At 39.2% G+C, this 13626-nt stretch overlaps 1 protein-coding gene across 14 annotated transcripts in view; it reads right to left on the bottom strand.

Annotated features, from left to right (window-relative positions):
• Positions 1-13626, bottom strand: part of LDB2 (LIM domain binding 2) — a 213413-nt gene that overhangs the window by 49529 nt on the left and 150258 nt on the right. For all 14 annotated transcript variants that reach the window (XM_041402457.1, XM_041402458.1, XM_041402449.1 and 11 more), the window contains one exon: positions 2814-2986. In XM_041402457.1, the coding sequence (XP_041258391.1) occupies positions 2814-2986 (173 nt within the window). The remainder of the gene's footprint in view (positions 1-2813; positions 2987-13626) is intronic.

Below are 13626 nucleotides of genomic sequence, written 5' to 3'. Positions count from 1 at the left end.
AAACCAACTTCGGTCCTGCGCCTTCTTGCTCACAATCTCATTCTCCTAACACTTGGCATCTTTAGAAGTGTTCCCCCTTTATTAACTACCACTTCTCAAACAAGAATTGTTGCTTTAAAAGAAAGCTAAATCTTACGCAAATCTGGGCAATGCCTGATATTATTAGTAAGGATTAGATTCACTGACTTTTTAGGGCTTCACCGATAAAATCCAGCTGATGGCTGTACTCCTGGGAGAAGGAAGTGAGTAGTGAGCACATGGGGCACTCACTGCTTTGGTGGGGAAGGCAATGCCCACCCCTGCCATTCCACTGGGAAACATAATCATTGTTCACTGTAGAAAAACAATTTGCCTACACATGAAGTGGGAGTGCCAGAGTTGGAGTAAACACAGTGAAAACAGGGACTTAAGAGGACTCATAAAACTTTCACCTGCCTGAAGAAAAAAGTGGAGCATCTTCTAGGTAAAATGTTAAAATACTGAAGCCTTGGCTTCAGTATTTTAACATTTTATTTATGTCATTGAACTACTATAAATTCTTTATACTATTTATTTATATCTTGATAAAACAATTTTTTGTGTGTGACATTTTACAAGGACCTTTTAGCCTCTAAAGACAAGCTGGATTATATATATTCTTACTGCTAGGCATGTTCTGGCCATATTTGTTTCAAAAGAATTGGAAATGCCATTTTATATATTCATCCAATACTGCTGCATGCAGTGTGTTGTTCTAACTAGCAAAATGTTGAAATGAATAAAATACATTTAATTCTTGAGTCTGTGGATTCTTGATTCAATACATAATGCAAAGTGGGTTAGTCTGTTGTATTAGAAGTTAGTGAATTTACAGCATAGAATTTACTTGTGAAACTGAAACAGCTTGTATTTTTGCATTAGCTCCTCCCCCCCACAATAGTTTCAGAGGGTCAAATTCAGATATGCTCCAAGGAGCTACACAGCCCATTGCAGTGGTGCTTATTATGGGAAGTCTGATTTGATCCATCACTGATGCTGTGAGAGTAGGAATTTACCTTTGGGTACGAGATCTATGCCCTTGGTATCTCTGCTAGAAGTTAAATAAGCACAGCTGAGACAACATTCAGCTCTAACTTATTTCTGAGTATTATTTCTTCTCCCCTTTTCCACCAACTACTGTGCTTTATTTCAGATTTGCTCTTACTAAAAAGTTGTATTTTAAACAGGCAGGCATTAAATGCTCCTAATTTTTCTCCTAGAATCCAAACCACATTCCCACCTGAACTCTTCTAGCAGAACACAGGTTTATATTGGAATCTGCCAGAGAAATGTGAAGGCTGAGGCAAGCTGTGCACTGCCAGGGACACTGCAGCAGACAGAGACCCAGTGCACACAACAGGACAGTGCCACGGGAGGAAACTGTGGCCCTGTCACACGAGGGGGCACCCAGCCCCGTCCATACTGCTAACTTGCTTTCCTAAATAACAACACTGTCATGTGCTGCCACGATAAGTAAAATAATCTAATTGAATTGAGAAAAGCATTATGTATTTACTGGTTAAAGAAAAACCCAAACAAACCACCAACCCCCTTTTATTTGCTATTGCATTAAAGCTAACACAAAGGGGAAAGACACAGAGATCACTGCAGGGAGCTCAGCAATGAAGCAGCTACTGTGTAACTTTGGCACATCTCCTGCACCTGGCCAGGACTCACAGCTCCTCATGAGCAGTGAGGTTCAAAGAGGTGCCAATAGGAATATCTGGTCTCTTCTCTGTCTGTCTGTGCCTGTGTAAGCCAGGGGCTGGATGGGCTCACACGTCCAGTGTGAGTGCACACACACCAGCAGCTCCTTCTCCCTCTGAGCCCCACCCAGGGGAGATGGCAGAGCAGGACCTGCGAGGGGATGGGACTCACATACAAGCTAAAACAGCATAAGCCATGTAACCCTGGTCATGATGCTGTCAGTAGCCAGGGACTTAAAATTAAAACCTCCACGGTCCTGCAATTCAAGGGCAACACAGATTAGCTACCTTCTCCTGCTTCCCCTTCTCCCTTTGTTCTTTTCTTTATGATAAAGTTAAAGATGGTACAAGATGGAAAATCAGTATTTCCTGTTATCATTATTTACTGTTAATGTATTAAAACTTATCCACTTTGGAACAAGTTTACTGAATTTTTTTTTTTTAATATGAGAAAAATGTTGCTTTAATTTTTATTTTTCACCCTTTTGGTACTGCTTTTTTAGATACATATATGGCATCCATTTTAATTGCAGGACTGGAAATGCCCCATGCATGAAGATAATTCACTATCAGTTACAAATACTGAATATTCACTAACTGTTTTATCCAGAGTGTGTTTCCATTTACTCCTTCCACTGACTTCACTGCCTTCTGGACTGGCATCCTACAGTATTAAATCAGTATTTTCCTAGAGATTTATAGTCCTTGTAATAGGTAAGTATCAAATGTAATGCATACCATGCCAAATGGTAGGTACCAGCAGTGTGAAATCTCATTGTTTCTTTAAAATCAAACCTAGAGAAAAAGAATTTATGTGAATTTAATTCACAGAAAACTGATAGTTCTGGCAGCCTGGCATTATGTGCTTTTCTTGCAATCTTTCTGGGAGAACTACAGGAGATACCCACAGAATCTTCCACTCACATAATGAATATAGAAAACAGTAATTAAATGGCTCCAAGGGTTTTCAATATTAGAAATCATCTCAGTCTACCAGAAAAATTCAACAGCCAATATTCTTCACCCTTATACACACTGGAAAAGAAAACCAAAAACCAACAACATGCTTTATTGAGTCTTCCCTGTTACCTTGGTAAACATGGGTTTTCCATGCTGAGTGACCATGGTGCATTGATCACAGTCCACTGTGATGGATGAGTTGTGGTATGACTCTTTTGAGTGCTTGAGAATGTAATACAGGTCTGTTACACCTCCTTCAAAGACAGTGCTAAAATAACGAGGAATGAGGGTTCTTCCAATTGCTGTGAGGAAAATACAAAGCAGAATTCAGCAAATGCTCTAGGTTATAAAAATCTCAAACCATTTGCTAACAGCACATGAATAATTTTAAGTGCAATGAAATCAAACTTTCATTTAATGAATATAATACATGTTCTCTCCCTTTTGTAGAGACAAAGTTTGCCTGCTCCCACTGAAATCAATGAAAATGGCTGACTCCATTCAGTGGGCTCATCATATTTAATCTTTTTACATTGATGGAAAGTTAGAGTCACTCTTAAAACCATCTGCAAGGTTTTTTTGTCCCAAAGTAATTATTACACAAAAACCCACTTGATGTCAATTACTATTGAAAGCTGAATATTACCCATAAATGTATAAATACAAGTGGTGAGTATTGACAGAAATATACTTCTACACCCAAAAAAGCAAAGCACTTTTATATAAGGGGCTTGTGTACACATATATGGTTTTTTGTGTGTGGGCACATGTATATTTATATTTACCCACCCATACATGTGCACACACAGATGCACATGCACTCTTGATTCCACAGGAGGGCTGCTACTGAGAAATCAGAGTACTGGGGATTGAAGGAGGACCTGAGAATGGAAAACTAAAATGTTATGTTGACTACCCACAGATCTACCTGAGATCTCTCTTTAGACCAGTATTTATGTCATAGGCTCAAAAGCCTGAGCAGACACCTGAACTCCCTTACATGCACCACTTAAACCCCAAACTATGGACTGAAGGAACCCAATTCAGAATTATTTAGTCAGGCAAAACTCACTGAAGTCACATCTCTCACTTCAGTAGTAGTTTTAGGTAAGTTTTGCAAGGTCTAATTGCAAAAATGTAGTGAGAGTGAGCTTCTGAGTGTGCTTCAGATGCACAAACTAGCAGCAGCACTGACATCAAAGGCAATTATCTCATATGCAACTGATGCTTTCCATCTCCTTCTTTACAGATAAATTTGAATATAACCACAAGCCTGGTATAAGAGAACATTTCAGTTTATAATAGATGGATACTTCCATACCAGATGACTCATTGCTTTGCAAGCATTAATCAATCCGCAGTAATTTTGAGTGGTGGATACATAAAAATTACCTTCATTTTACAGGGAAAAACCAAGCAATCTAAATAGTCTCTTGGAAGAATGAGGTAGAAAAGTCACCATCCACAGGCAAGATTAGAGTTTATTAGTTCCTAAGTCTAATTTTTCTATTAGGACTATGTGGTGACTCATGCCTCCCTCATTTGCTGTATACTTTTGAGAGTGATTTCTAAAAAAACTATTTTCATTGAAATTTTGCCAGCATATGAACAAAGGCTCCTGAACCTAAAAATGCATTTGCAAATGGGTGTTGCAAATTAAAAAATAGGGGATTTTCACAGTAGTTCTGTGAATACTGGTTTTGTTCTATGCATTGCAATGTGAAATATTGAATAGGCAGTCATAATGCATATTGTGTAATGAAAATATGCAAATAGAGAAAATTAGGACTTGTAAAAGCTTTTGCAGTAATATCACATATCAATATACTTTAATGTACAAAAATATACCACATTCTCTGGAAGTAGATGACAATTCAGTGGATACATTGAAAGACTATTGTACAACTGCAGATCCTAAAAAACCCCACCCAGTAACCATGCATGTAATAATTTTTGCAGTCTTTTAATTTAATTTAGAAAAACTGAAGTCCACTGTGTTAGAATAGGACTTAATTCATGGTTTAACTCAAATTTCTTCATGTTGGCGTGGTATATAGTAAAAAGTGAAATTTACCCATCAAGTTAATTTCTTGCTCCCCTAAGGCTAATTAGTGCAAATTAAATTTCCTGCTAATCATCTTAAGCAGCAAATGGGTGATATGAAAATCCAGCATTCCTACTGATTGTGATAAACCTCTATTCATGTGACTTATGCACTGCATAAATATCTTGAAATTATTTAACTGCAGTTTATAGACTGTTCCCAAGGAAGCATGGTCATGTGGTCTTGTTTTTTGCCCTGTATTTACAGCTATAACACATTAAATTAAGCTAGAAATACATTAAATAATTTATTCTTATTAATAGTAAGCATTTTTAATAAAAGTTATTTCCTGGTAAGTCTTATCTATGCTTGCCACAGGGATATGCTACTGCTGAGAACAAAGTTGGAGACCAAAAGGATGAAGAGGAGTAGAGGTGCACACAAGGATGTGCTCCATGGAACCTCATTTTCCATGACAGACGCACTTGCAGACCCTGTCAGTCTGCAGAACTGAAAATAACTGATGCAAATATCCAGTGTATATGTTTATAGGTAAATATTCAGCTCCAGAAGAAACAGTAATGGAAACCTGTGTTAATGAGAAGACCTCTCCTCAGCTTTCCCATGAAACATTGAAGCATGTTCAAGGTTTTGGTTCTCTTCCCAAAGCACTCAATGGCTTAAAATTATCATTTCATTTCTAGGATAAACATGAAACTCTACAGCAGTAACAAAGGCTTTTGTGCAGGAAATGGAATTTCCAAGAACAACAAAGGGCTGTGGAATAACTCTTATGAGGCCTAGAGATCATCCCAAAATTTGTACACTTTTTAGTGCAAAGGACAATTCTTTGCATTTTTCTCTTCCAAGACATAATTGTGTAGATGTGTATGCAAGAACAGATGTGTGTGCACTCCCTGCTCTGCTGCATGCATACATACAATCCCTTCTTGAAAAAAAGAATGGGAACATGGCAATGGTGCTTTTCTTTCCCTACTGGCAGTATATGGATGCACTCACATGTGGATGCACACACTCCACCTGTGCCTGCTGCTGTACATGTCAACAAGATTTCAGCAGCACCAGGTATCTTCTGCTAGAGAGAGCAGAATACTTTCTAGGAGGACCCCAAACAATGTGAAGGCAGAACTATGGAACAACTGGATACTTGTGGCCACTTCAGGATGTGGTCCAGCCATCCTTATGCCAGTGAAATGAATGCACCCCTTGCAGAGCACAGAGCAAGCAGTATGCCAGCCTGGCCTTGGGTTTGCAATTCCCCAGTGTCAGTCACAGCAATAATGGAAAGTATAGTCTATAGCACATCCAATTGCTGAATGAAGCTGTATGTGTTTTATTGGAATTCCTTCATATTTTAGAGCTTGACTTTTAGTCCACAGAATACATGTGGAAGATTGTGTGTCTGTGCAGAGTTTTGTAGGGCTCCTCCCTACCACACCACGCTTCCGTAAATGAGCATCACATGGAGCCTGCAGAGCTAGCATACAGATCTTAGCTAAAGGAGCTCTGAGCTGAGCATTTGCAGAAGCAGTTTGAGTATGGAGAAGTTCTTGGAATTTCCTTTCTCAATGTCAGGGCTTCATTCTTTCTCCAGTCTTTTTCCTCACCCACCCCCATGGTCCGGTTCTCTGTTTTCTCAGCTTATGGTTGGTTGCTTATTGTCCAAGATCACTGTTCAACTCCCAGTATCTCCTTGTCTTCTCCTGCTCCTCAAATGATGCCTCTTTTTCTTTGGCTCAAGGAAACTCAATAACCTACCCTGAATCTTCATGATTTTTTCATTCTTCTTAATTTCATTATTTAGTCTCAGTTTCCTCATTTTCCTCCACACTGCCCAAAATGCCAACTTCACACCCACTTTTTCAGTGCCCTTCCTACCCAGCCAGGCTTCCACAGCTGCTTTTCCCAGTCTCCCTGTCTCAGCAGCCTAAGCACTCCTTCTGGATCTTGATTTTGTGGGTTACCCCCACCACATTCTCTCTCTGCACGTTTCCCACTCTGTCTCCTTTTAACAGCAGATTCTTCCCCCCAAATTAATCCCATCTTTCCTGGCTTCCTTCAGCTTCTCATCAGCCAGAGACCAGTCAAGAGGACCTCTTTCCTCTGTCTACCCTTACACAACCAAACATATTCCCATTCCCTGTATTTTTCTCTTTGACTCCCAACTCTCCCTTACTCAATCATCCTCCATCTTCTTCTTTCATCTCCTAGTTACTACTTCTCTCTCCTCTATCATATCAATGGCGTCTGGTCCTGATTTTTACTCTCCTTTTTCTCCCCATCCTCTTCCCTTTTCTTTCCTCTACATTCAGGTCAAGTTCCTTCCTCCGTAAGGCCACCTGGATCCCAGGCACATCTGCCAGCAGTGTAGAAGAAAGGGTTTCCTGCTCTTGCATGCACCACTGGCTGAGCCTGCCTTGTGGGTTTTGTAATGGAAATGACCATGATTCCACATAACCCTGACCTGCAAAATACCAAGTCACTCTGTGTAGTTGGCATGTGGATGCCCCACTGAGCTCTGTTCCTGGGAAGGGAGACCTTGGAAATTGCAGCTGTCAAACTCTAGTAAAGTCTGCACTGACTATCTGAGAATGGGTACCTTTCTTTCCCCCAAAATGTGTAGAAATCTGTTAAATTCAGTCAGATTTCCACAAAGAGGACAAAAGGATACCCATACCACAAAGGTGAGAAACCCTACTCCAAAGCATACAGATTTTTAAACATTTTAAAACAAACTTGCAATACTTTTGTAACACGGAAAAAATACTTTAATCTATACAAATAATAACAGGCTTTTATGTCTCATTACCCAAAAAAGACCATTTAATAGTATGAAATCTGGCATCCCACATTGCAAGATACTGTATATACTAGAAGGAAAAATCAACTGCTCTTCAGCATTCAGGCATTAATTCCAGATCACTGGAATGATGCTTTAAATGATCATTTTGTCCTGGGCAGCATTCCTCCCTAGCTGAAGGAGGAGTTCTTATGAGAAGTGGGAACTGCCACTTAATCTTTTCTGATTTTGCTTCCAGTTGCCCAGATAGCAAAGCAAAGTGACAAAGATCAGCTGGATTTAACAACAAGAAATAGTTTTTTATATGAAAATGTCTATAAGGCATATCAGAAATTAATATTTTGCACAAAAAAAGAATTCTGTCATCCACTGGCATGATGTAACATTAGCTTATATTTTACTGTGACAGACTGGCTAAATGTGATTCCATGTAATTTTTCCAAGAATCAAAGACAAAAAAGTAATTTTAGAATTGAAGTAAGATAGATTTGTGACACCCTCTCCCAAATATGAGTGGTCTAGAAATCAATTAATTCAATCTATGAACATAGGCAACAAGCTTTATAGGTCAGTAACAGTTATATTATATGTAATTCCTCAAGTAGCACACATGGGGAATTCTAAAGAACAGAATGAAACCCTCTGACATATTAAACAGCCCAAGGCCTGCCTCTCAAGGAGGGATGCACTGAGGTCACACTCCTGCTTTTTGGCCTGGCCATGCAACAATGATGTTTAGGATGTCCCTTTCTCACCCTGTTTCTTTAGTTTATTTTCCCTTTTAGATATGTTTGCCTGAGCATAAAACACTTAGTTCTGTTAGGAATATGTTTAACTCTAGAATTATTTTTCCATCCCAAACCGAGCCAAAAAGTCCAATGATCTCCAGATGGGATTATCCATAACTTGTGAAGTTCAGGGTTTTTCCAAGCCTTAAATGAGCTATGGGTAGAAAGCCATAGTTTAAAAAAATAGTTTACAATATCATTTTGGTACCACCACACAGTGTGGTGGTGATGGTACTGCTGAATGGTTGGGGTTCTTTCCCCCAAGGAAGATTTGAGTAAATTAGAAAGTAAACATGTTTTTCTAGTTCACAGGAAACTGGTATTATTTGTGGGATAGGAATAGTAGAAGAACATTTCCTCCCTTTGTGTGCCAAAGATAGGCTGACAAAATCTCAATGGCCTCTCTACAGAATGAAGGGTCACGGACTCTTTGCAGAAGCAGGGCTGGGTAGCAAACCCCTCCCTGCTCACTGAACTGCTCATGTGCTGCATTTACAGTAGAAGCTCTCAGGATCAGACATTTGGATTTAGCATATATACCACGTAAAATAACTGCCAAGTTGGTGCAGCAAAGAACAATGGAAGTGTTAATCAGTGAAGTAAAAATATTGGTTTTATTGCTTTCAGGCTGGTTTTTTGCAGCTTGAATCCTGTCAAGTCCTCTGTCTTTAATTAAAGCTAGGTTATAAAATAAGCAATAAAACAGAAACAAATAAACCTAAAAAAATATAAAATATAAAAAGCCCTTAAAAGTTCCACAGAATCAGCAACAGAATGAAAAAAAACCACCCTCTGCCTATAGCTCAAAGGAGCTCTGGAAGCTCTGGTGCAGCCTGCAGCTGATTATCTCATCAACATTCTATTGCTGGGCTTGAAGAACTCTGCTGGTTGGGGCTGTGGGGTTTTTTTTGGCTCCCAACACAAAATGTTGAGCTGTCCCATAAAGCTCTAGGCAGACTATGAGAGTCTCTTGCTTGAGAGATTATCACAGTTGGATCTCAGTAATTAAATGGAGATGTAACTAACTCTCCTCAGCCAGATGCAGGGACTAGGGAAGCCAGGAGACAACAGCCCATTGATTGCAAATGAACCTTTCTGGGCACTGCAAGAGAGAGCATGAGCTTTCTGTTATTGTTAATTGACATCAGTGGGCACAGCTAACTAACATCTGCGTGGGCCAGGGCTTGGCATGTTCATTTACATATGTTTGTGTAACTGAAGTAAACAAACCAGTACACACAGAGCAAAACTTCATGGAGTTACATAGTGGTATCACTGCTGTTGCTCTGCCTGTATTTCTATTTGCCCAAAATTGTCCCAGTGAAAGAGCACATCAGCTGTGCTCTCTTCCAGACACAGTCCATCTGGCTGGGATGAGCAGGGAGGGATCCCTCTCTGAAGCTGGACAAGAGCAAATCTCCAGCTCTGGAAGAGCTGCAAAGCAGGATGCTCATGGGACTGCTCCTCCACCTCTGCAACACCTTGTCTGCTGAGTGCATTCAGACCCAAACAACACAAATCTGTCAATTCCTAGGAAAAGCTGCTGTCAGATTTGATAGTGTGGCATGGAAGGCAGTGAAAAGGCAGTCTAATAAGTCCAAATTCTGCCTCAGAGACATGTGGGCCATGTTGATTAATCCACCCACATCCAAGGCAGAATCTGGCACACACAGACCTGTCCTTTTTAATCCCTATCTAGTGTGTAAGATTGGGTTTCTATCATGTAGATTACTTTTAGAATAAAAATTAGAATGCATAATTAATTTCCATGTATAGAAATTTCTAGTTATTTATACTAATTAAATATTAAGTAAAAGTACAATATAAAATCTGTCCAATAGTAATAAGGATAATACAATATTAGAGTACACTAGTGTACTTTTAATAGTATTATACTAGTAATATGCTACATTGTATTTGCACATTCCAAAAACATCTGCACAATCTACACACTTAAATTTTAAACACCGTGAAATTTGGAAGAGAGTGGAAATACTACCTCCATATTGCAAAAGCACACCTTTTGAGGAGTAAAATTAGCATATTACGTATATATTCTCCCCATGTTCTTAAAATTATGGTTTTACTTTTAATTATATACACATCACTTTCTGGATATTGTAGAAATCTAATGTTTCTAACCAATTTGCCTTTGTTCTCTATTTTGTGTCACAATTACAAAGTGGGATGTGTAACATGGATTCAGTATTTTTACTGAGTGAATTGAATCCTGCCCATAACCAGAACTCAATGGTTTTGTTTAGATCCATTTCACTTTCACAGTATCTATCTGCAGTATCTTATTTATTTTATATCAACAACATAACCTACATTTAAAGGCTATAACCTAAAATATTAAAGCTTATAAAGTTGCAAATGTATAGATTTTTGCTTTCCAATTCCTTCTAGGCTGTGTAATTCAATCATTGTGTTAGATCTGACTGTGTCCTTTTTCCAGTATTTTCTAACAACATTTTACCCTGGTGAGGATTTGCGTGTAAAATTTGATTCACTTGACAGTGTATTTCCTTTTCTCAAAAGAGTGTAACCAGCACTTCAATCCTCTAAAACACACTTGAGTCAAGAGCAAGTAACAGAAACTATGACAATGAGACCTCAGCTTTACTCCCTGCACCTTATGACCCTTATTCTCAATAGACACATAATCTGCAACTCAGTCTTAAATCCTTAATTCCTCCAGAGACAATATTTCACTATGGTTCATTTTGGTAAAAACATTGAGAAAAGAACTATAAAATCCCCTATATGTCTCAGCACAAAGCTAAACTGCATGAACGTAATTTTTAATTAAGTTTCAGCCAGCCTACAACAAAATCTCCTCCCAGCCTTTTTCTTATAACACTGGTAGCTGACCATGAGTCTTTAAAGAACTGCTCAGTACAAAATTCATTCATCAGGTCTCGATTATTTCAGCCTCAGGCTAAGAGAATCTAGATCAGGGAATGCAGAGAGCAAGCAGCAGAGTCCAAGACCCCTTTCACAGGATAGCACCTGGACTTGGAGAGCACCTCTGGAAATCATCCCACCCTCCACTCAGAGAAGGGGCATCTGCAGTGGCTTGTCTAGGGCTGTGTTCAATTAGTACCTCCAAAGATGAAGCCTTCACAACCTCTCTGGGTAACTTGTGCAAGTGTTTGACCGCCTTTGAAAGAAAACAGTTTTTGTTGTGTTTAAATGGATTTTTCTGTGTTGCACTTTGTACTCACTGCCTCTTGCATTACACTCCACAATACTGAAAAGTCTGATTCTATATTCTTTACTCTGTCCCCATCATAGATTTACACACATTATAAGCTTCTCCAGGCTGCAGAGTCTCAACTCTCCCAGCCACTTCTCACATTGCAAATCCTCCAAGCCCTTAATCACATTCATGTCTTGTTTCCAGACTCACTCCAGTATATCCATGTCTTGCTTCTAAATGGCGAGTCCAAACTGACTATCCTGCACCAGATCTGTCTCTCCAGTGCTGAGGGAAAGATCACCTCCACCACATCCCTCAAACTCTGCCTCATGCAGCCCAGGAGGCTGTTGATTTCTTTGCTGCAGTGGCACATTGCTGGCTCACAGTCAACTCTCGGCTCCTTTCCTGCAGGTCTCATAACCAGTGTCTCAAGCTGAAGCACAAATAGCAGAGCACCAGCCCTGCACAGTTCCGTACCAGCTTCAAGCTTTATTTTTTTTTCCCTCTGTATCCATTGACAACACTAATAACTTAGGGAGCCTGCTATTAGATCCTAAAATGAAAACTCAGAGCCCATATAATTTATTGTTTAAACAAATGAATTAGATTTCTAGTAGTACAGAGTAGGCCAGACTCTTACTCGACATTAAAAAATTCAGAATTTGTCATGGCAGGCAGATTTATCAGGAAGCATACAGTCCAAGCTGTTTTTTTAAGCTGGAGGTGAGAAATGGGTGGGTTACCCATGTTCTTGTTCCACTGACAAAAAGATATACCTTAGACGAGGAAGCCCCAGTTTTAAATCTAAAGCTTCCATGTCTTATAAATCAAAACCACCACTCCCATGATGAAAATTTAGAAAAGAGAGTATTTGTGTTTGCATAAAAATTCTACAGTCTGAATGCAAATAAAGCCAGAACAAATGGTTTGCCTGCTTGCAGTATACAGCCACTCACACTTCTGTCTGTGCTAATCATTCAGTTTGAAGAAAGAGTAGTTCAGTTAACTTTGTTCAACAACTGCAAAGAAGAATGTTTTAAAAGCAAACCAAAGAGGTTATTCACAGCTGTATGACAAACCACTGTCAAAACATAACAAACCACAACCAAACTCAAGAAGAAAATGACAAAATGTAAGACTGTAAAAATGATGGAAATTGTCCAGGACAGGCATTTTAGGTGAACAAATGCAATCTGTACCAGCATAAAGGACCAACACAGCAGAGAAAATGATATCCAGAAAAGCTGTCTCAAGAAATAAAGGCAAAACCATAAATTTAAAATGACAGGACACCAAAAGGAAGGGACAAAAACCAGGGAAAGCATCCAGTTGTATTAAATCAAGCACACCCCTGACCTCTGACTTCATCTGACCTAGCACAATGCTAAAAATGGCATGAGAAAAAAAAAAAAAAGAATTATGTAAAAACATAAGCAAAATGATGTTAAGATAAAGTGATACTGGTCATACCCTCACATACTGCCACAATCCTTTTAGGCAGGTACCCAAGCTGGTCTGAACCAGAACCTAGACAGAAACCTCAAAACCAAAGCTTGGGTGCTGCAGAAAAAGGTGTCTGCCTGTCTGTCGTGTGTTCATGCTGGTGGTGGGTTAAGTGAACAACCCACATATTTCACAGCCATTGACTTGATTCATCTTTTATTGGTCTAAATCAAACAGTTCAGTGAAAATTAGGCAATTCACTAGAACCACACCAATTACCACTTGCTAAGAACTTGGTTGTTGTGCTGGGGATCTCCCTTCCCTTTCCCCTTCCTACCCCGAAATTGTATAAATATTCCAGTTATTGCTACAAAAGCACACAGAAATCTGTTGTGCTATATTTTCTAGAGTGAAATTTTCCTGGAGACAGAAGTCTACAAATATAATTCTACCAATTTCTCATGTCCAGGCTCTCCTCTGAGCCACACTGAGATGGCAAGCTGAGGCAAGAAGAAGTCTTACATGTATTCTAGAAATACTGTTAAACATGTGCCATCTATATATGGGAAGACTAAACAACTGAGAAAGTACCGATCTGAAAAATGCACTTTCACCCTTAGAAATGTTGGAAGAGAAGCTGTGAG

Source organism: Onychostruthus taczanowskii, unplaced genomic scaffold (assembly GCF_017590055.1).
Source record: "Onychostruthus taczanowskii isolate IOZ18803 unplaced genomic scaffold, ASM1759005v1 scaffold2, whole genome shotgun sequence".
Lineage (NCBI taxonomy): Eukaryota > Metazoa > Chordata > Aves > Passeriformes > Passeridae > Onychostruthus > Onychostruthus taczanowskii.
Note: the sequence above shows the minus strand (reverse complement) of the source record. Positions and strands in the feature narration are given on the sequence as shown.